The 24,593-nt window shown below is 32.6% G+C and overlaps 1 protein-coding gene across 2 annotated transcripts in view; it reads left to right on the top strand.

Moving 5' to 3' along the window:
- The window catches only part of LOC148942208 (protein ecdysoneless homolog), a 222,158-nt gene that overhangs the window by 157,285 nt on the left and 40,280 nt on the right, over positions 1 to 24,593 (top strand). For both annotated transcript variants that reach the window (XM_089103380.1, XM_089103381.1), the window contains exons 4-5: positions 19,644 to 19,786; positions 23,242 to 23,421. In XM_089103380.1, the coding sequence (XP_088959506.1) occupies positions 19,644 to 19,786; positions 23,242 to 23,421 (323 nt within the window). The remainder of the gene's footprint in view (positions 1 to 19,643; positions 19,787 to 23,241; positions 23,422 to 24,593) is intronic.

Here is a 24,593-nt window from a genome sequence, read left to right as displayed (position 1 = left end):
GAAACATAATTAGTTGGTTTATTTGTACTAGTTTTATTAATATATATTAAATAGGCTGTGAAATAATAACTTTTGTCCGTTTTAAGCTTCAACTTCGCTCTTTACTTTCTTCGGAAAAACTTAGTTTTTTTAAATTAATCTGCGTTCGTTTTTTATTAAAATTTAGTGTAGAAACAATGCTGCCATGACCTTTTTTATTTATACGAAATAGTGTATATTCGTTTTAAGTTTTAATGTCACTTCTTACTTTCAGTTGAAAACTTATTTTTGATATAATTTCTAATTATCACCGATCTAGGGGAGATAAGACACCTCTAGAAAATACTGCAAACAACCTTGATAGCTTAGAAAAATTTTCAGTCTATAACATAAATTTCATTATCCATGCTTCACCAAACAATACATGTTTTCAGGAATGTTTGTTTTTCGATGAGCAAAAAGCTGTTTTTACTCGGCCGACTTCGCCTGAAAAGCCATAATGAAGACAGGGCTTTATAAATCACCTACTGAGTAGCAGAAACTAGAAGGCTGCTGTAACAAAAAAAAGCTTTTTAAGGGCTGATTTAAATGCTTACATTTATACTTAATCAATTTTTATAAATTTGACTTGATAGTATATTCTCACAAAGTGCACTTTCGGTTGTTTCCCCAATTGTTTTAAATGAAACAAGTGCCTTTTCCATTGAAATGACAAAAAAAAGGTGTTTTTCAAAACCTAGACAAGAGCAAAAACTAAGGGGGCGAGGATATCTCTTTTCCTTAATTATCACCATTTGACCTAGCAAATAGACTTCATCACGGAATGAAGTTTCAAGGTTCAATTCAAAACTGTTGATCAATCAAGCTTAATTTTTGGTAGATGTTTTGTTGAAAACTGTTTAGTTTTAGTTAATTTGTTTTCGCAATAGTTTTCGTTCAATTTAAAATTTTCTCAACGATGTCAAGGAAAGTTCAAGTTCTCTTCTGAACTTTACCAAAGAACACACTTCAATTCTAATTTCTCCAGAGAAAACAAAAATCTTCCACTTCAGTTCTTTATTTCACAAAGACATAAAGAAATTTAAAGTTCAATTCTAAATTTTTCAGTGGAAGTTAGAAAAAGCAATACCATACTTGTGAATATTTCCACGGAAGATAAAAAGTTCTAGTTCAATTTAAAATTTTCTCAACGATGTCAAGGAAAGTTCAAGTTCTCTTCTGAACTTTACCAAAGAACACACTTCAATTATAATTTCTCCATAGAAAACAAAAAGCTGCCACTTCAGTTCTTTATTTCACAAAGACATAAAGAAATTTAAAGTTCAATTCTACATTTTTCGGTGGGAGATAAAAAAATTAATACCATACTTGTGAGACTAAAAATGAAGATATTTATGCAGAGTTTCAACTAGCTATGGCTAAGTTTGCTAAAGACAAACTATTTTCTTGCGAAAACACACAAAATCAGAAAAAATTTTCAATTTTCCTTTAGTACCTACACAATTAGTCTAAAAATGAAGATATTTATTCAGAGTTTCAACTAGCTATGGATAAGTTTACTAAAGACAAGCTATTTTCATGCGAAAACACACAAAATCAGAAAAAAATTTCAATGTTCCTTTAGTACCTACGCAATTAGGCTTAAATGAAGATATTTATGCAGAGTTTCAACTAGCTATGGCTAAGTTTGCTAAAGACAAGCTATTTTCTTGCAAAAACACACAAAATCAGAAGTAAAATGTTCAATGTTCCTATAGTACCTACGAAATTAGGCTTAAATGAAGATATTTATGCAGAGTTTCAAATATCTATGGCTAAGTTTGCTAAAGACAAGCTATTTTCTTGCGAAAACACACAAACTCAGAAAAAATGTTCAATGTTCCTTTAGTACCTACGCAATTAGACTAAAAATGAAGATATTTATGCAGAGTTTCAACTATCTATGGCTAAGTTTGCTAAAGACAAGCAATTTTCGTGCGAAAACAGACACAATCAGACAAAATGTTCAATGTTCCTTTAGTACCTATGCGATTATGCTTAAATGAAGATATTTATTCAGAGTTTCAACTATCTATTTCTAATTATGCTACGGACATTATATTATCGTACAAAAACACACAACCACATAAGTTATATGTTATGGTTTCCTCTAGTAAATGTGCTATTTGACTTAAATTAATATATTTATGTAGAGTTTAGACTAGACATGTCTCAGTCTGATATAAACAATATATATTATCGCAAAAACACACACTCAAATAAGAAATGTTCAATGTTCCTTTAGTACCTACGCAATTAGACTTAAATGAAGATATTTATGCAGAGTTTCAACTAGCTATGGCTAAGTTTGCTAAAGACAAGATATTTTCTTGCGAAAACACAAACAAATTCAGAAAAAATGTTCAGTATTCCTTTAGTACATACTCAATTAGACTAAAATTAAAATATTTATGCAGAGTTTCAACTATCTATGGCTAATTTTGCTAAAGACAAGCTATTTTCTTGCGAAAACACACAAAATCAGAAAAAAATGTTCAGTGTTCCTTTAGTACATACACAATTAGGCTAAAAATGAAGGTATTTATGCACAGTTTCAACTAGCTATGGCTAAGTTTGCTAAAGACAAGCTATTTTCTCGCGAAAACACACAAACTCAGAAAAAAATGTTCAATGTTCCTTTAGTACCTACACAATTATGCTGAAATGAAGATATTTATGCAGAGTTTCAACTATCTATGGCTAAGTTTGCTAAAGACAAAGCTATTTTCTTGCGAAAACACACAAAATCAGAAAATATGTTCAATGTTCCTTTAGTACCTACGCAATTAGGCTTAAATGAAGATATTTATTCAGAGTTTCAACTAGCTATGGCTAAGTTTGCTATAGACAAGCTATTTTCTTGCGAAAACATACAAAATCAGAAAAAATGTTCAGTGTTCCTTTAGTACATACACAATTAGGCTAAAAATGAAGATTTTTATTCACAGTTTCAACTAGCTATATTTTCTTGCGAAAACACACAAAATCAGAAAAAAATGTTCAATGTTCCTTTAGTACCTACGCAATTAGGCTGAAATGAAGATATTTATGCAGAGTTTCAACTATCTATGGCTAAGTTTGCTAAAGACAAGCTATTTTCTTGCGAAACAATTAGGCTAAAAATGAAGATATTTATGCACAGTTTCAACTAGCTATATTTTCTTGCGAAAACACACAAAATCAGAAAAAAATGTTCAATGTTCCTTTAGTACCTACGCAATTAGGCTTAAATGAAGATATTTATTCAGAGTTTCAACTACCTACGGTTAAGTTTTCTAATGACAAGCTATTTTCTTGCGAAAACAAAAAATCAGAAAAAAATGTTCAATTTTCCTTTAGTACCTACGCAATTAGGCTGAAATGAAGATATTTATGCAGAGTTTCAACTATCTATGGCTAAGTTTGCTAAAGACAAGCTATTTTCTTGCGAAAACATACAAAATCAGAAAAAATGTTCAGTGTTCCTTTAGTACATACGCAATTAGGCTAAAAATGAAGATATTTATGCACAGTTTCAACTAGCTATGGCTCAGTTTGCTACAGACAAGCTATTTTCTTGCGAAAACACAAAAAATCTGAAAAAATTTTCAATGTTCCTTTAGTACCTACGCAATTAGACTGAAATGAAGATATTTATGCAGAGTTTCAACTATCTATGGCTAAGTTTGCTAAAGACAAGCTATTTTCGAGCGAAAACACACAAAATCAGAAAAAAATTTTCAATGTTCCCTTAGTACCTACGCAATGAGGCTTAAATGAATTTATTTATTCAGATTTTCAAATATCTATTGCTAATTTTTATAAACAAAATATATTTTATTTCGATAAAAAACAAAAAATCAGAAAAAATTATCAATATACCTTTAGTACCTACGCAATTAGACTAAAAATGAAGATATTTATGCAGATTTTCAACTAGCTATGTCTAAGTTTGCTAAAGACAAGCTATTTTCTTGCGAAAACACAAACAAAATCAGAAAAAAAATGTTCAATGTTCCTTTAGTACCTACGCAATCAGGATAAAAATGAAGATATTTATGCAGAGTTTCAACTAGCTATGGCTAAGTTTGCTAAAGACAAGCTATTTTCTTGCGAAAACACACAAAATCAGAAAAAATGTTCAGTGTTCCGTTAGTAACTACGCAATTATACTAAAAATTAAAATATTTTTGCACAGTTTCAACTAGCTATGGCTAAGTTTGCTAAAGACAAGCTATTTTCTTGCGAAAACACACAATATCAGAAAAAATATTCAATATTCCATTCGTACCTACGCAATTAGGTTAAAAATGAAGATATTTATGCAGAGTTTCAACTAGCTATGGCTAAGTTTGCTGAAGACAAGCTATTTTCTTGCGAAAACACAACAAAATCAGAAAAAATGGTCAATGTTCTTTTAGTACCTATGCAATTAGACTAAAAATGAAGATATTTATGCAGAGTTTCAACTATCTATGGCTAAGTTTGCTATATAAAATCTATTTTCTTGCGAAAACACACAAAATCTGAGAAAAATTTCAGTGTTCCTTTAGTACATACACAAATAGGCTAAAAATGAAGATATTTATGATCAGTTTCAACTAGCTATGGCTAAGTTTTCTAAAGACAAGCTATTTTCTTGCGCAAACACACAAAATCAGAAAAAAATGTTCAATGTTACTTGAGTATCTACGCAATTAGGCTGAAATGAAGATATTTATGCAGAGTTTCAACTATCTATGGCTAAGTTTGCTAAAGACAAAGCTATTTTCTTGCGAAAACACACAAAATCAGAAAATATGTTCAATGTTCCTTTAGTACCTACGCAATTAGGCTTAAATGAAGATATTTATGCAGAGTTTCAACTAGCTATGGCTAAGTTTGCTAAAGACAAGCTATTTTCTTGCGAAAACATACAAAATCAGAAAAAATGTTCAGTGTTCCTTTAGTACATACACAATTAGGCTAAAAATGAAGATATTTATGCAAAGTTTCAACTAGCTATATTTTCTTTCGAAAACACACAAAATCAAAAAAAAATATTCAATATTCCTCTAGTACCTACACAATTAGGCTGAAGTGAATATATTTATTCAGAGTTTCAACTATCTACGTTTAAGTTTACTAATGACAATCTATTTTCTGGCGAAAACACAAAATCAGAAAAAAATGTTCAATGTTCCTTTAGTACCTATACAATTGGGCTGAAATGAAGATATTTATGCAGAGTTTCAACTAGCTATGGCTAAGTTTGCTAAAGACAAGCTATTTTCTTGCGAAAACATACAAAATCAGAAAAAATGTTCAGTGTTCCTTTAGTACATACACAATTAGGCTAAAAATGAAGATATTTATGAATAGTTTCAACTAGCTAGGGCTCAGTTTGCTAAAGACAAGCTATTTTATTGTGAAAACACACAAAATCTGAAAAAATTTTCAATGTTCCTTTAGTACCAACGCAATTAGACTGAAATGAAGATATTTATGCAGAGTTTCAACTATCTATGGCTAAGTTTGCTAAAGAAAAGCTAATTTAGTGCGAAAACACACAACATCATAAAAAATTTCTAATGTTCCTCTAGTACCTAAGCAATTAGGGTGAAATGAATATATTTTTGCCGAGTTTCAAATAACAAAGGCTAATTTTTCTAAAGAAAAGCTATTTTCTTGTAAAAACACACACAAAATCAGAAAAAATTTTCAATGTTCCTTTAGTACCTACGCAGTTAGGCTAAAAATGAAGATATTTATGCAGATTTTCAACTAGCTATGGCTAAGTTTGCTAAAGACAAGCTATTTTCTTGCGAAAAACACACAAAATCAGAAAAAATGTTCAATGTTCCTTTAGTACCTAAGCAATTAGGATAAAAATGAAGATATTTATGCACTGTTTCAACTAGCTATGGCTAAGTTTGCTAAAAGACAAAATATTTTCTTGCGAAAACACACAAAATCAGAAAAAATATTGTTAGGTTAGGTTAAGTTAGATTAGGTTAGGTTAGCCTACGTACGCGCGCATATAGGTTAGGTTAGGTTGGATTAAGTTAGGTTAGGTTAAGTTAGGTTAGATTAAGTTAGGTTAAGTTAGGTTAGGTTAGGTTAGCCTACGGAAGCGCGCGTACGTAGGCTAACCTAGCCTATCCTAACTTAACCTAACCTAACTTAATCTAACCTAACTTAACCTAACCTAACTTAATCTAACCTAACCTAACCTATATGCGCGCGTACGAAGGCTAACCTAACCTAATATAACTTAACCTAACCTAACAATATTTTTTCTGATTTTGTGTGTTTTCGCAAGAAAATAGCTTGTCTTTTAGCAAACTTAGCCATAGCTAGTTGAAACAGTGCATAAATATCTTCATTTTTATCCTAATTGCGTAGGTACTAAAGGAACATTGAACATTTTTTCTGATTTTGTGTGTTTTCGCAAGAAAATAGCTTGTCTTTAGCAAACTTAGCCATAGCTAGTTGAAAATCTGCATAAATATCTTCATTTTTAGCATAAATGCGTGGGTGCTAAAGAAACATTGAACATTTTTTCTGATTTTGTTTGTGTTTTCGAAAGAAAATTGCTTGTCTTTAGCAAAATTAGCAATAGCTAGTTGAAACTCTGAATAAATATATTAATTTTAGCCTTATTGCGTATGTACTAAAGGAACATTGAACATTTTTTCTGATTTTGTGTGTTTTCGCACGAAAATAGCTTGTCTTTAGCAAACTTAACCATAGATAGTTGAAACTCTGCATAAATATCTTCATTTCAGCCTAGTTCCGTAGGTACTAAAGGAACATTGAAAATTTTTTAAGTTTTTGTATGTTTTCACAAGAAAATAGCTTGTCTTGAGCAAACTTAGACATAGCTAGTTGAAACTGTGCATAAATATCTTCATTTTTAGCATAATTGTGTATGTAATAAAGGAACACTGAAAATTTTTTCTGATTTTGTATGTTTTCGCAATAAAATAGCTTGTCTTTAGCAAACTTAGCCATAGTTAGTTGAAACTCTGCATAAATATCTTCATTTAAGCCTAATTGCGTAGGTACTAAAGGAACATTGAACATTTTTTCTGATTTTGTGTTTTCGCAAGAAAATAGCTTGTCATTAGCAAACTTAGCCGTAGATAGTTGAAACTCTGAATAAATATCTTCATTTCAGCCTAATTGCGTAGGTACTAGAGGAACATTGAACATTTTTTTTTGATTTTGTGTGTTTTCGCAAGAAAATATAGCTAGTTGAAACTTTGCATAAATATCTTCATTTTTAGCCTAATTGTGTATGTACTAAAGGAACACTGAACATTTTTTCTGATTTTGTGTGTTTTCGCAAGAAAATAGCTTGTCTTTAGCAAACTTAGCCATAGATAGTTTAAACTATGCATAAATATATTCATTTAAGTATAATTGCGTATTTAATAAAGGAACATTGAACATTTTTTCTGATTTTGTGTGTTTTAGCAAGAAAATCTGCTTTGTCTTTAGCAAAATTAGCCATAGATAGTTGAAACTCTGCATAAATATCTTCATTTCAGCCTAATTGGGTAGGTACTAAAGGAACATTGAACATTTTTTTCAGATTTTGTGTGTTTTCGCAAGAAAATAGCTTGTCTTTAGCAAACTTAGCCATAGCTAGTTGAAACTGTGCATAAATATCTTCATTTTTAGAATAATTGTGTTTGTACTAAAGGAACACTGAACATTCTTTCTGATTTTGTGTGTTTTCGCAAGAAAATAGCTTGTCTTTAGCAAACTTAGCCATAGATAGTTGAAACTCTGCATAAATATCTTAATTTTTAGTCTAATTACGTAGGTACTAAAGGAACATCGAACATTTTTTCTGATTTTGTTTGTTTTTTCTCAATAAAATAGATTGTATTTAGAAAAATTAGCCATAGCTAGTTGAAACTCTGTTTAAATATCTTCATTTAAGTCCAATTGCGTAGGTACTAAAGGAACATTGAACCTTTCTTCTGATTTTGTGTGTTTTCGCAAGAAAATAGCTTGTCTTTAGCAAACTTAGCCATAGATAGTTGAAACTCTGCATAAATATCTTAATTTAAGCCTAATTGCGTAGGTACTAGAGGAACATTGAACATTTTACTTCTGATTTTGTGTCTTTTTGTAAGAAAATAGCTTGTCTTTAGCAAACTTATCCATAGCTAGTTGAAACTCTGCATAAATATCTTCATTTAAGCCTAATCGCATAGGTACTAAAGGAACATTGAACATTTTTTCTGATTGTGTGTGTTTTCACACGAAAATAGGTTGTCTTTAGCAAACTTAGCCATAGCTAGTTGAAACTCTGCATAAATATCTTCATTTTTAGTCTAATTGTTTAGTTACTAAGGGAACATTGAACATTTTTTCTGAGTTTGTGTGTTTTATCAATAAAATAGCTTGTATTTAGCAAACTTAGCCATAGATAGTTGAAACTCTGCATAAATATCTTCATTTAAGCCTAATTGCGTTGGTACTATAGGAACATTGAACATTTTAATTCTGATTTTGTGTGTTTTAGCAAGAAAATAGCTTGTCTTTAGCAATCTTAGCAATAGCTAGTTTAAACTCTTCATATATATATTAATTTAAGCCTATTTGCGTATGTACTAAAGTAACATTGAACATTTTTTCTGATTTTGTCTGTTTTCGCACGAAAATAGCTTGTCTTTAGCAAACTTAGCCATAGCTATTTGAAACTCTGCATAAATATCTTCATTTTCAGTCTAATTGCGTAGGTACTAAAGGAACATTGAACATTTCTTCTGAGTTTGTATGTTTTCGCAAGAAAATAGCTTGTCTTTAGCAAACTTAGCCATAGCTAGTTGAAACTCTGCATAAATATCTTCATTTTTAGTCTCACAAGTATGGTATTAATTTTTCTATCTCCCACCTAAAAATTTAGAATTGAACTTTAAATTTATTTATGTCTTTGTGAAATAAAGAACTGAAGTGGCAGCTTTTTGTTTTCTCTGGAGAAATTAGAATTGAAGTGTGTTCTTTGGTAAAGTTCAGAAGAGAACTTGAACTTTCCTTGACATCGTTGAGAAAATTTTAATTTGAACTAGAACTTTTTATCTTCCGTGAAAATATTCACAAGTATGGTATTACATTTTCTATCTCCCACCTAAAAATTTAGAATTTAACTTTAAATTTCTTTGTGTCTTTGTGAAATATAGAACTGAAGTGGATGATTTTTGTTTTCTCCGGAGAAATTAGAATTGAAGTGTGTTCTTTGGTAAAGTTCAGAAGAGAACTTGAACTTTCCTTGACTTCGTTGAGAAAATTTTAAATTGAACTAGAACTTTTTATCATCCGTGAAAATATTCACAAGTATTGTATTAATTATTATATCTACCATCTAAAAATTACATTTTAACTTTAAATTTATTTATGTCTTTGTTAAATAAAGAACTGAAGTGAAAGATTTTTGTTTTCTCTGGAGAAATTAGAATTGAAGTGTGTTCTTTGGTAAACTTCAGAAGAGAACTTGAACTTTTCTTCACTTCGTTGAGAAAATTTTAAATTTAACTAGGACTTATTATCTTCCGTGAAAATATTCACAAGTATGTTATTACTTTTTCTATGTTCCACAGACAAATTTAGAATCGAACTTTAAATTTCTTTGTCTTTGTGAAATAAAGAACTGAAGTGGAAGATTTTTGTTTTCTCTGGAGAAATTAGAATTGAAGTGTGTTCTTTGGTAAAATTCAGAAGAGAACTTGAACTTTTTTATCTTCAGTGAAAAATTTGGAACAGTATTTTAAATTTTTCATCTCTTCGAGCCAGATTGAACTTTTTTATATCTTCAGTGAAAAATTTGCAACAGTATTTTAAATTTTTCATCTCTTCGAGTCAGATCTGAACTAAAGTGGAAAATTTTTATATTATTTGGAAAAATAGAAATGATCAATGACTAATTTCTTTTACATTGAGAAAATTCAGAAGAGAACTTGAACTTTCCTTCACTTCGTTGAGAAAATTTTAAATTGAACTAGAACTTTTTATCTTCCATGAAAATATTCACAAGTATGGTATTACTTTTTATATCTTCCACCGAAAAATTTAGAATTGAACTTTAAATTTCTTTATGTCTTTGTGAAATAAGGAACTGAAGTGGAATATTTTTGTTTTCTCTGGAGAAATTAGAATTGAAGTGTGTTCTTTGGTAAAATTCAGAAGAGAACTTGAATTCTTCTTCACTTCGTTGAGAAAATTTTAAATTGAACTAGAACTTTTTATCTTCTCGGAAAATATTCACAAGTATGGTATTACTTTTTCTATCTTCTACCGAAAAATTTAGAATTGAACTTTAAATTTTTTATTGGGGAAATTAGAATTGAATTATGTTCTTTGGTAAAATTCAGAATAGAACTCGAATATTCACGATCAAAGTATAACTTTTACTATCTTCTATGAAAAATTTGTAACAGAAATTTAAATTTCTTCATCTCTGCGAAAAAAAATCTGAACTGAGGTGAAAATTTCTATATTATTTTAGTGAAAAAAGATTTAATCATTAACTTTTTCATTTTCATTGAGAAAATTCAGAATCGGAGTTGAACTTTTCTTCTTCTGGTGAAATATTTGGATCAGAACTTTAATTTTTTTCATCTCTTTGAGAAAGGTCGGAATTGAATTTAAGAAACTTTAGAATTAAAGTGAAACTTTTTATCTTCATGGAAAATAATCACAATCATAGTATAAATTGTCCTATCTTCTATGGAAAAAATTAGAATTGAACTTTAAATTTTTATGTCTTGGTAAACTTAAAAGTGATATGGAAACTTTTTATTTTCTCTGGAGAAATTAGAAATGAATTATGTTCTTTGATAAAATTCAGAAGAGAACAAGAACTTTTCTATCTTCTATGAAAAATTTGGAACAGTATTTTAAATTTTTTCATCTGTTTGAGAAAAATCTAAACTGAAGTGGAAAATTTCTATATTATTCTTGGAAAATAAAAATGATCAATAGCTTGTTTCATTTTCATTGAGAAAATTCAGAATCGAAGTTGAACTTTTCTTCACTTCTTTGAGAAAATTTAAAATTGAAGTGAAACTTTTTAATCTTCATAGAAAATAATCACAATCATAGTATAACTTTTCCTATCTTCTATATAGAAATTTCGAACTGAACTTTAAATTTTTTATGTCATGGCGAACTTAAAACTGAAGTGGCAGCTTTTTATTTTCTCTGGAGAAATTAGAATTGAATTGTGTTCTTTGATAAAATTCAGAAGAGAACTCGAATATTCACGATCAAAGTATAACTTTTCCAATATTCTATGAAAAATTTGGAACAGAACTTTAAATTTTTTTCATCTCTATGTGGAAAGTCGGAACTGAATTTAAGAAAATTTAGAATTAAAGTGAAACTTTTTATCTTCATGTAAAATAATCACTATCATAGTATAACTTTTACTATCTTCTACAGAAAAATTTAGAATAGAAATTTAAATTTTTTATGTCTTGGTGAACTTAAAACTGAAGTGGAAGCTTTTTATTTTATCTGGAGAAATTAGAATTGAATTGTGTTTGTTGGTAAAATTCAGAAGAGAAATTGAACTTTTCTATCTTCTATGAAAAATTTGGTATAGTATTTTAAATTTTTCATCTCTTTGAGAAAAATCTGAACTGAAGTGGAAAATTTTTATATTATTTTGGAGAAATAGAATTGATCAAAAACTTATTTCATTTTCAATGAGAAAATTCAGAATCGAAGTTGAACTTTTCTTCTTCCGAGAAAATATATTGAACAGAACTTTAAATTTTTTCATCTCTTTGAGAAAGGTCGGAACTGAATTTAAGAAAATTTAGAATTAAAGTGAAACTTTTTATATTCATAGAAAATAATCAAAATCAAAGTATAACTTTTCCTATCTTCTAAGGAAAAATTTAGAGCTGAAATTTAAATTTTTTATGTCTTGGTAAACTTAAAACAGATGTGTAAGCTTTTTATTTTTTCTGGAGAAATTAGAATTGAATTGTGTTCTTAGGTAAAATTCAGATTAGAACTTGATCTTTTCTATCTTCTAAGAAAAATTTTGAAAAATATTTTAAATTTTTTCATCTCTTTGAGAAAAATCTGAATTGAAGTGGAAAATTTTATATTATTTTGGGAAAATAGAATTGATCAATAACTTATTTCATTTTCATTGAGAAAATTCGGAATCGAAGTTGAACTTTTCTTCTTCCGGGGAAATATTTGGAACAGAACTTTAAATTTTTTCATCTCTTTGAGAATGGTCAGAATTGAATTTAAGAAAATTTAGAATTAAAGTGAAATTTTTTATCTTCATAGAAAATAATCACAATCATAGTATAACTTTTACTATATTCTACGGAAAAATTTAGAAGTGAACTTTAAATTTTTTATGTCTTGGGACTTTTCTTGGTCCGGGAAAATATTTGGAATAGAACTTTAAATTTGACTCTTTGAGAAAGGTCGGAACGTAAAAAGTTAAAAAATACCATGTTAAAAAATTCAAGAAAGTATTTACAAATTGGGGAGGGGACTCTTTGAGGTTGGAAAATGGGTTTAGGAATGACATTATGAATGGAACTTGTTCAGAAGATATAATAAAGCCATAAAAAAGTATTAAAAAAAAATGGAGAGGGGACTCTTTGGGGGGGCCCGGGGAGGGTCTTTGGGGGACCCTTGGGGGAGGGTGTCCCTTCTGTGTCTCAATGCACAAAAAAAGTATAAAAAATGGGAGAGGGAAGGGGAGGAGGAGGGAGGAGGGGAGAGGGAGGAGGTGTGAGGAGGAGGAGGGGGAGGGGGGGAGGAGGAGGAGGAGGAGGAGGAGGAGGGAGGAGGGAGGAAGAGGGAGGGGGGCCCTTTGAGGGCCGGGGGGAGGGCCTTTGGGGTCCGGGGTGCCCTTTGGGGATCCGGGGGCCCTTTGAGGACCAGAGGAGGGCCTTTGAGGGTCTGAGGAGGGCGTTTGGGGGGTTGGGGCTCTATGGGAGCTTGGGGGGCCTTTGAGTACCGGGGGCTTCCTTCGGGGTTGGGGTGGGGATCGGAACCCTTTGGGGTTGGGGTAGAGGACCTCACAACACTGTTCAAATGGAACTTGTGTATTATAACGACCACAGAGTTTCACCCTCAAATTCTCTTCTAAAACCTTTCCTAAAATCTTCTTTCAAAATGTCTCTAACTGTTTCGCCGAAATAATCCCATAAAATGAATAAAACCGTTTCGCCCAAATAATCCCTAAACGTAATTTCAGCGTGTTCCTTTTGTTTGGCATCTCTGCGCTAGCGCATTTCAAATTTCTAGGAAACCCTTTCCTACGTTAATCTCTTCATCTCATAAATTTTCATAGCTAAACTATTAGGGTTTCGTTAGAATATCAATTTATCTCTCCGACTTAAAGCTCCGTAAAGCCGTATTTAAAAATAGAATTTCTATCTCTTTAGACTCCCGCATAATTCCAAGATAACAAGTGATGTCAATTATAATTCCTGACACTAAAGATCAATGAAGCCCTATTTAAAAATAGAATATTAATTTTTCTCTCTGACCTAAAGAACGTTTATCCATCAGACCTAAGATTAAAGAAGCCTTAATGTTTCTTAATTCTCCCCTTCGTCAATGATAATTAAAGACACTAAAGATAAATGAAGCCCTATTTAAAAATAGAATATTAATTTTTATCTCTGACCTAAAGAACGTTTATCCCTCAGACCTAAGATTAAAGAAGCCTTAATGTTTCTTAATTTTCCCTTCGTGAATCAATAATTTCCCCTAGCAATTATGTAAATCAAGTTCACAGGTTAAGCTAACCAAACAACAATGAAGCCATGTTTGTTTCTTAATTCCCCCACGCTCGTGAATCAACAATTTCCCCCATCGATTATGTAAATCACCCCTCATGTCATTCGCACGTGGCCAAACAACAACAGATCGATTGACCTTGACACACCCACATTAGACTCGATCGATAATCCTTGAATAAATTATGTCCCGTCAGCATTAAACTAAATTGTAGATGGCAGCACGGTGTTCGTTCTGTGCTGGTACCCCCTCCTCTACTTATATCTCACTTACGAATGGTAGAATTGATAAAAAGCACGTAGATATGAGCAAAAGTTTTCAAATGAGCCATTAAACATCACTATAAAAAGATCTAGTAGCCCAATCGTCCTAGCTTTTCCACTTAAGACATGGCCCCAAAAGTGCCGTTTTTAGTGCTATTTGAAACTTGCAGTTAGTGGAATTTACAGGAAGAACGTAAATATGAGCAATACTTTTTATTTGAGCTATTAGAAATCTATCTAAGATGTTCTGGTAGCCCGCTAACCCCACCCCATGAGAAACGGCATAAAAAGGGCCTTTTTTCGTGTCAAATGGCACTTGCAGACTGCTAAATTTATATACACGACGTACATATGATAAATAGATTTTTAATGAGCTATTAAGCATCTCTATTTTATGTTCTAGTAACCCGCTAGGCCTGGAATAAATAAGAAAACACGACCGTTTTAACATTTTTTAACTTTTAGTTACTATGCGCTGTGGTTCGCTCTTTACTAGGTTGCAGCTAATGCTTCAACCTTGACGAAGAGTTCATTGCAAGTTATCCTCAGAAACTAGTTTACATTAAAATCTGTGAAATCTAATGGATGATAGAATTTTTAAAAACCTAGTAAATATAAGCAATAGCTTTTAATTGAGCCATTAAGCATCTATCTACGACGGTGCGGTAGCCTGTTAATGTTTCAGTAGCTTATTGATGAGCAGACGATTTATGAAACTTACTAAGGGGGCTGGGAGGACAGTGTGCGGGAGGGGTTCTTGTGAACCTCCAGTTAAGTGTTCTGGAACATAGCTATTACAATGATACCTGTCTTGTGCTTCAGAGCTTTTCCACTTAAGAAGTGACACCATAAGTTTTGTTTTCAGTGCTATTTCGCACTTACGAATATAAAATTGTAAAAAAAAAGCACGTATATAAGAGCAATAGCTTTCAAATGAGTCATTAAACATCACTTTTATAAGTTCTGCTAGCCCAATAGCCCCAGCTTTTCCACTTGAGACACGACACCAAAAGTGCCATTTTTAGTGCCATTTGAAACTTGATGATGGTGGAATTTATATGAAAGACGAAGATATGTGCAATATCTTTTATATGAGCTATAAAAGATCAGTTAACGATGTTCTTGTAGCCTGCTAGTGCCACCCCTTGAGAAATAGCACAAAAAGTGTCATTTTAGTGCCATTTAGCACTTGCAGATAACAGAATTTATAAAAAGTACGTAGATATGAGAAATAGCTTTTGAATGAGCCATTAAGTATCTCTGTATGATGTTCTGGTAGCCCGCTAGGCCTGTTGAAAAAAAAAGAAAAAAAAACAAAAAAAAGGGAGACAGATCAGTACTACTGATGCAAAAAAGGGATTTTCCTTGTTTTTCAGGGAGGGGGACTGTAACTTCTCTGTACAAGGTTTTCGACCATGTTGATTCCAATGTTACACTTTTCATTTTGATCTGACGTCATTTTCGAGGGGTTTGAGGCTTTTTTCGAAATCACCATAAATTTTCTTTCGTAATAAACTTTTACTTTTAAGACGAACCGAAATAATACTTAACATTTCTGAGTCAGTGTTTGATGGGCATTTTCGTCTTACTAGGCCGTTTTTTTTCAAAGCGCGTTTTTTAATTTTTGGTTACTATTGGCTGTGTTTCGCGCTTTACTAGGTTGCAGCTACCGCTGCAACCATGATACCTTGCCGGGACATGCTTGAAAAATGAGCCTAGAAAATGACTGAAAAAAACAACAACGGATACCGATACCGATATTCCCGATACGATACATGCGATACCAATACACCCGATATCGATACACCCGATACCACATAAGCCCTTCCCCAGGGATGATGGAGGGCCATATCGTTATCAAAACCATATTTATTGGACCTTTGAACTATGTTTAATAAAATGGCACGGATATCGATACTGATATTCCCGATACGATACATGCGATACCAATACATCCGATACCGATATGTGCGATATCGATACACCCGATACCACACACAGCCCTTCCCCAGGGATGATGGAGGGCCATATCGTTATCAAAACCATATTTATTGGACCTTTGAACTATGTTTAATAAAATGGCTATCTCAAAATTTTTATAGGACTAGTTTGGTGGGAGGGGGCCTGTAGGGAGGGGGGGGGCAATTTGCCATCCAATCTGTTCGGTCACTTAAAAAGGGCACTTACAAATGTAATTCTCTTTCGAATGAGTCATTACACATCTCTCTATGATGCTCTGGCCACCCCCTAGCCATGCTATAAAAAAAACGAAAAAAAAACAGGAGACAGATCAGTTTTTTTTGCTACCCATGCAAAAAAGTCATTTTCCTTGGTGTTCAAGGTGGGGGACTGTAATTATCTTACGAAAGGTTTTGGACCATGCTAATTCCAATGGTGCACTTTTTATTTCGATCTGACGCCACAAACAATGGGTTTCAGGCTCTTTTTCGAAATCAACATGAATTTCTTTTCACAATAAACTTATACTTCTAAGATTAACCGAAATAATAGTTACCATTCCTGATTCAGTGTCAGATGGTAATTTATTCTTACTAAACAGCTTTTTTGAAAACACGTTTTTCAACTTTTGATTACTATGGTCTGTGGTTCGCTCTTTACTGGGTTGCAGCTGCCGCTGCAACCGTGATATGTGGCTCATTTTTCCATTTTCACTATCATTTTCACTTGATTTGGGAAAATTTGATCCAACTTTGCCCCCCCCCCTAAGGATTTTGTAGAAATTACGCCACTCAACTAGATATGATCAATATCGTTTATGTAAGAAATTAAAAATTTGTCTAGACACATGAGATACCAACGCGCCCAACAACAATACGCTCACACCGATACGCGTGATATAAATACGCCCGATACTGATACAGTGTGCAACCCTTTCTCCAGGGACTTTGGAGGGTCGTATCATCACCAAAACTAAAGATATTTGACCTTTGAACTATGTTGAACAAAACGACTATCTCAAAATTTTGATTGGGTGACTTTGGGGGGAGGGGACATTCAGGGAGGTGGGCTAGTTGCCGTCCAAACTTTTTGGTCACTTAAAAAGGACACTAGCAAATTTAATTTCCATTCGAATTAGCATGATAAATCTCTATGATGTTCTGGTCACCCCCAAGCCCTGCTAGAAAAAAAGAAAAAAAAAGAAAAAAAAACGGGAGACCCATCAGTGCTACAACAAGGAAAAGTCATTTTCTTTGTTGTTCAAGGAGGGGACTGTAATTTCTCTGTATAAGGTTATCGACCATGGTGATTCCAATGGTACACTTTTCATTTTGATCTGACCCCATTTTCGAGGGGTTTCAGGCTTTTTTTTGAAATCATCATAAATTTCGTCATAAATTAATCATCATAAATTTCATCGTAGATGTGAGAAACAGCTTTCTAATGGGCCGTTAAGCATCTCTCTATGCTGTTCTGGTAAACCGCTAGCCCTGGAAAAAAAGGATAAAAACAAAAAGGAGACAGATCAGTGCTACCCATACAAAAAAGTGATTTTTCTTGTTTTTCAAGGTTGGGGACTGTAATTTCCCTGAATAAATTTTTCGACTATGCTGATTCCAATGGTGTACTTTTCATTTTGATCTGACGCCATTTTTGAGGGGTTTCAGGCTTTTTTCGAAATAACCATAAATTTCTAATATAATAAATTAGAAAATATTTATTAAATTCTGATATAAATAACCAGAGTGGCTGCACTTGTCCGCGGAATACAGTCACGTCTGACATGTGATTATTTGCTCTGTTTGATGTTCTCACAGTGAAAATTTCAAATTTGGGATTTTAGAAACTTACAGCCCTAAAGCAGGTTAATTATAGGTCAGGTTACACATTTTAAATACCAGTTACTCCATGCATTTTGACAGTGGAGAGGGACCTCATACTAAATGAATCTGAAAAATATTGAAACGCTTAAATAAAGAAACAATATACATGGTTTCAGCTGTTTTTCGTGAACTTGTAGAATCTACAAATTTTTTGGCGTACAGTATTACCTCCTTATACAGCTGTAATGGCCTACGAGCAACAATTGCGAAAGATGTGTATCCAATAAAAACGGCAGTTGATACTTACCTTGGCTATGGATATTAAAGTTTCAAAGTGTGGCTCACAAGTGATATTCTTAGGGATACCACCAGATGGCTAATTTGACAGTGTAGCCTTTATCTTCACTTCTTTCCTTGTTCTTCCAGTTTTTTCTAAGAAATTCATGAATTTCTTAGAACCTATATATTGACAGAATATATACCCCCACTCCCCTAATGTGCAAATATATACCTAGCATTGCATCCTCGATCCAAATATAATATTCATTTGCATCACAAATAAACTTTACTCCCATATTAGCCATGTGGTGGATGTCCATATTCTTAGAGAGACCTGTGCCACATCCTCTTCAGTGTTATTTGAATTTAAAACGTTCGCCAACAAGGAAGACGGAAATGTATCAAAATGAAATCACTAATAAGTCAAACTGAAACGACTGATTAGCCATATTACTTTAATTTCGCATAGAATTTAAAAGTTGCAACCATAACATATTTCTGTAGAGTCTCAGTTGAGACAGAATCTTTTGTCGGAGATTTGTATTGTAGAGAGGATTTTTTCGACCTTCTTCTGTTTATTTTGACTTCAACACTGTCTCTAGAGAAGTTTTGGACAATCCCTATTGATTTTCTAGCCTCTTGTTTTGTATATTAAGAAAAAAGAGGCAAAAATCTCGCTGTTTTGAAAATTAAGCTTACAATTAATCATAATTGTTACCTTAGAGCTGGCAGGATTTACCCTTGACCATCCAACTGGAACTGCGGATTAGAATAGAACTCCTATACTTTTGTTATAATGTTTCAGCTCAATGGTGATATATCCTGCTGAAGCATTATATACGGGAACTGTCATTTGAATTTATTTGATTGCTAGATTTACACCTAGAATTTTATTTTTTTGAAACGTGACTAAGCAGCTTACATGGACCTTTTCTATTTAAGGTCCAACAATTTCGGACCGCAAAATGAGCATGATCAAAAATTCAAATTTTCAAGGCAGTAACAAAACTGTTTTTTTTTTTCGTATGTGATTCAAATTCAACGATATATCAAACATGTAATAATTATTAGCAAATTCCTAAGTAATGAATGATTAGATGCTTAGTTACTTTAGAATAAAAATTATTAAGTTAAAATAGCTCCATTACTATAAAATGTCTTCTATTTTCCCTTTAAAATCTATCGTCCTATCTTTCCCTCTATTAGCTGTTCCATTGTCCTTTTCCTTTTTAAAACTTCCGTCATATTTCAGGATATATATATATATATATATATATATATATATATATATATATATATATATATATATATATATATATATATATATATATATATATATATATATATATATACATATATATATATATATATATATATATATATATATATGTATATGTATATATATATATATATATATATATATATATATATATATATATATATATATATATATATATATATATACATACATATATTTTAAATCGAAGAGTTATGAGGAGAGGAGTCACAGAGTGAGCCATTTTGTAATATTATGATGATTTTTTTTTAGATTTACCTGAAAAACTGAACAAAAATTTACACCGTTGTCAATGTTTCTTACCTGCAAATGCTGCCGCATTGCTCAAATCTTATCCAACTATGATCGCTCCTTCAGTAATAGCCTTTTGTCACCGAAATGAAGATGATGTGAAGGTAATGATACTACTACTATTAATAAAAATCAATGCAGCACCAGGCCGCCCCAGCCCAACACAGCTACGTACGCTCCTCCTCCATCCCAGTCTATTCAAGGTCTCCCTCTTAACACCCTCCCAGGAAGTTCCAATTTCTCTTAAATCTTTCCTTACGATATCCGATAGCAAGTGAAAATTAGATGGCTCTGTAAAATACATAAGGTTCAGAGGTATTGCCGGTTTAAACATTTGGAGAAAAAACGATGGGTTGGGTTTGGGTGTGGAGTTGGAAAACATGGGTGTGGTTTGGGGTTGGAAATTTAATCCTGGAAAATTGCTTCTGAATTCACAAATTACGTTAAAACTAAACAATTCAAAATCGAATGGGGGCCAAGTTTCATAAAATAAAGGGGCCGAGGATGCAAAAATTTGCATTTCGTATATAAAAAAAATAGTGGACGCTTGTTTCACTGAAATAGCTTGGCTCTTAAGAACATTGTTTATTATAAATAAATGTAATTACAAGTTAATTATAATTGTCAGTTTGTCGTAGTGTGTTGTAGAATATATAAAACAAATATATACAATCATGTATGATTTATCTCATTCGTAAAAATACAAAAATAAAAAGGATTAAATTTTGTTTTACGCTTATCGTAATATTACGCCTCTTATCAATGGCTTTGTGGGTCATCAATGGCTTTGTGACTGGCTGCAGAACTGGCTTTGTGTAAAATTATTCGGGGAGGATTAATTCCAACTTGAAGTATCTAAGGAAATAGATGTCTATGGGATTTCATTCCGACTATTGAAAATAACATTTGTTTTGAAATTGAAAATTTCGGCCCACCCAGAGCATTCAGATTTGGACATAGCCTTACTAGTTTTCATAAATTTGGTGTTAATCTTAATATGGGTGTTTGTAATGAAAGGGAAAAAACACATATCATGTTCTTTGTTCAGATTTAGGGTTGACTAGATTGAAACTCAAGCTGAAATGGATTGTAGATGCAATTATTTTATATGCCTTTTTTTACGATTGGACTAATAACTACTACTAACAACTCACTGCATCACCAAGCCGCCTGAGGCCAACACAGCTACGCACACTCTTCCTCCATCCCAATCTATTCAAAGGCTCCCTCTTTAAACCCTCACAAGAAGTTTGTTTCCCTTATATCTTTCCTTACGACATCCTCCCACCTCTTACGGGGACGAATCACTTTTGGTTTGGCCCTAGACGGTTGGCCGACAAGGACAATCTTTGGCTGTCTGTCATTTTTTCCACAGAATGAGGCTTAGCCATCTCATCTTTTCTTTCATTATAGCCCTAGAAAGCGGGATTGAACCTTATTTTTGTACAGCTTTCTAATTGAGATACGGTCAGTCAGTCCGGCATCTAATACAATCCGTTAGTAATTTCTCTGGAAAACATCTAGCGACTCCTCTTCCCTTTTTTTCGAAGCGCCCACGCTGTATACGCTATATTATAAAACAATTATATTATTTCTTACACAACTATTTGTTCTTCCATAATATTTTTTTCCCAGGATTGTTTATTGGAATGGTTATTTTTCTTCCGGGACTATCTTTTATGATTCTTTCTTGATAAGAAAGAATAAAGAAGATTTTAGATATCAAATATACGGTAGGGTTAATAGCATCTTAGTAGGCTTAATTCTGTTTCTTTGAGTAGAAATAAAGTATTTTGAGAATTTTGGGTGAAAAAGTATTTGAAGATTTTGAGAAAAAAAAGACAGAAAGTTCTAAGTATCTTAAAAACCTAATAAGATACAAGAAACATACTGGTTGCAAAAATTCAAAAGGTATTATGTGATGTTTATTGTAAAACTTAGATTTGTAGGCTACTTCCTCACAATAAAGACTTCTATCGAATGATCCGTTTCCTCCGATGTTAATTAGTTCTCAATGCATTTAGAAGTTGGAATTCTTTCACAGATAAGATACCATATGTCCTTAAGCATATATCGTATATATCCCTGAGGAATATATATCGTCTGGGATATATCGTATCGGATATATCCAATCAGGGAACTAGTTGGGAAACATAGTTTTAAACAAATATGTAAAACAGTGTTAATTTAAAATTGGCTTAACATACATTAGCTGCCTAAAAAATCACATTGTTCAAACAGCTGGTCCTTATAACAGAAAAAAAAAACCATAACGCATTTTATAGTTTTTTTTTGTTGTCCTGTAAAATATATGTTGCTCTTTTTAATTTGTGTAACGGTTTTTGGGTAATCGGATCCGCTGTTGGATAAGCTGCTAGGTTGTGCTGAGATTGAGAATGTAGGCTGCGATCCGTAGTAAAAAAAAAAAAATACGTCACATAATGCCTTGGCATTTATCCATTACGCGGGAAAATTGCGGCTAGTCAGATAAGTAGCCTTTGCAACGCTGGAACATACTCTCTATGTCAAAATTAAACTCGTGATTAGATTTGAGTGGTGTTGTGAAGAAAATGTTCAGTCACTTATTTTTGACAAAATAAAAAAAATGTCTTCACTTGGTCTTCATCCAGTGGTCGCTTTTGTACCAGCGTATGTATTTCAAAGGATATAGGGGGGGGGGGGAAGGGGATCAGCCTTATTGTTTTAATTCCTCTAGCTCAATAACTAGTTATTCCAAATTGTGTGCTATGCACCAAAGTAAGCCAGGTTTTGCAGCTGCAAGCGTATACATGAACAAATTTATTTAAAGATGTTTTGAAGGGGGGGCTTTGGCTAACTCAAGAAGTTGTAGGCTATTGCTACGCAAATGAAACTTTCTGTAAAGGAACCATCACCCAAATTAGGTTCAGTTAACGTGTTTGAACATTCCATCTTACCACCGTCTCCTCCCCCTCAATAATATTGACCTCCTCAAAATTCGGTTTCTTTTTGTGCTCAGTGAACATAATTTTACGAACGTATCTACTGCACAATTAGGCTTAGAATCTGGTTTAAATATTAAGAACGTTCTTGTCAAGGTCTTTTAGGTTTTCGAAGAAGGAAGCTTTAAGATGAATGTGTCTTGACGGAAATTTTCAGGATCTACAATTTGAGATGAAGGGGAGTTAGGAACTCGAAAGTACCGCTTTGACCTTAATTTGAGCTGTTAATGATTTTCTAAAACTTCCATTCATAAATAACATCACATTTTCCTATTAGAAAAAGCCATTTGTCTGAAACTTCTGTTTTGGCTTATTTTGAATGCTTCAAGTTTTTTTTTCTTCAAAAAAATTAAGCAAAAACTGCCCAGGGTTAATTCACCCAGGCAATATTTTCATTTTATCGGTGGTTTTAGCAGCGTTTTAGTAATAAAAAAACAACAACAAAAAAACAAATAATCTGATAGTGAGTGGAAGGATCTTTCTTTGCCGAAAGTGTTAGTAACAATTTACGTTAGTTTTATTCATTTATATCAATATTTAATTTACTTATCGCATGTTTCATTTATATTAATATTTAGGTGTGCAAAGCAATGAAGTTTTTCCCTCCTGAAACTCGGGTGATGATATCAGTTGTCATGACTCGACACCACTACGCTATGCTGACAAGTCAGAAGTATACCCCCGATCGAAGGACTGGCTGGTCTGTTCTCCCCCCTACTGACCCGAAGTGGAAAGCCTATGATTTAGGCTTAAAGATTGTAAGGATAATTAGTGTTTTCGTTGATTTTAGCCGAGAAACTATTGACATTCTTTTCAAAAACATTGATAAAGGGAATACCGTAGTATTGACGCCGGTGGCGGTATTAACTTTATGGCTTTAGTTAAAGTCAGTTAGGGTAACTTAAAAGGCGATAGGTTAAATGATATAGATTTCAGCGCAAAAACACATTTCCAGTTTTAACTGGCAATAATGGCGATGATCAATTGTTTGTGTAAGGAAGGTTTTGTAGACATACTGAAAAAATATTTTTTATATCATCAGCTATTTTTGTAACTATTTCTCACTGTTTATATAATTATCCAGTATGATCATTCCCTATCTCACCCATTATAAAAACCCGGACCGGGGTGCGAGTGCTCCGGAGAACGTTTTTGCAGATAGAAACATAAGCGGCATCAGATCTTTTCACGGGTAGACAGGTCAGACGCGAAACATTCGGAAACAAGTGGAAACCCGCTATTACGAATAATGCACTTTGTAACCATTTCTCGTTGATAGACGCAAACACACTGATCCATAAGTGAAGAAAGAAGTGGGAGGAGCTTTTTGTTCGCACCGAGAACGAAGACCAGAAATGATATGCGATAAGCTTACTGGATAATTATATAAACTGTGCTATTTCTAGTCGTAAGGAAAGAGGATTTCATTCATTCTGGGAAATACTGAAACTCCTTAAACATATCGTGAACCAGGTTAGAAAGCTGGACTAATTAATCGCTAGAAATTATTTCGTTTGAGGGGGTTAGCTCTAAATTAAAGCTATCTAAAAATGTTATAGGGGTTTTTAACTTGTTGCAACCGATTTTCACTTCGGTTATAACGTTAATACCGCCCTCTAACATCAATACTAATCTTAAAAAACCAGATTCAAACAAAAAGAGAATTATTACAACAAATTTTCTCCTTGACTGAAACGTCGATACTGGCCTCTAATGTCAACACTAACGTTAAAGAAGAGTCAAAAATAATAATGTCAAAATCTCATTATGAATTTTAAATGCATGTTTTTAAGGATATCTCAATACTTTATGAATTATTCCAGTCAGTTTTTCCCTCAGTTAAAACGTCAATACCGGTGTTTATTGTCAATGCTATGGTTTCAAAAAACTAAAAACGGAGAGTTAGACTCTCGTTTGGAATGTTAAATAT

This window comes from Artemia sp. Qi Xiang Cuo, chromosome 17 (genome assembly GCF_049724085.1).
Source record: "Artemia sp. Qi Xiang Cuo chromosome 17, ASM4972408v1, whole genome shotgun sequence".
NCBI lineage: Eukaryota > Metazoa > Arthropoda > Branchiopoda > Anostraca > Artemiidae > Artemia > Artemia sp. Qi Xiang Cuo.
This window is presented reverse-complemented; position numbering and strand designations above follow the sequence as displayed.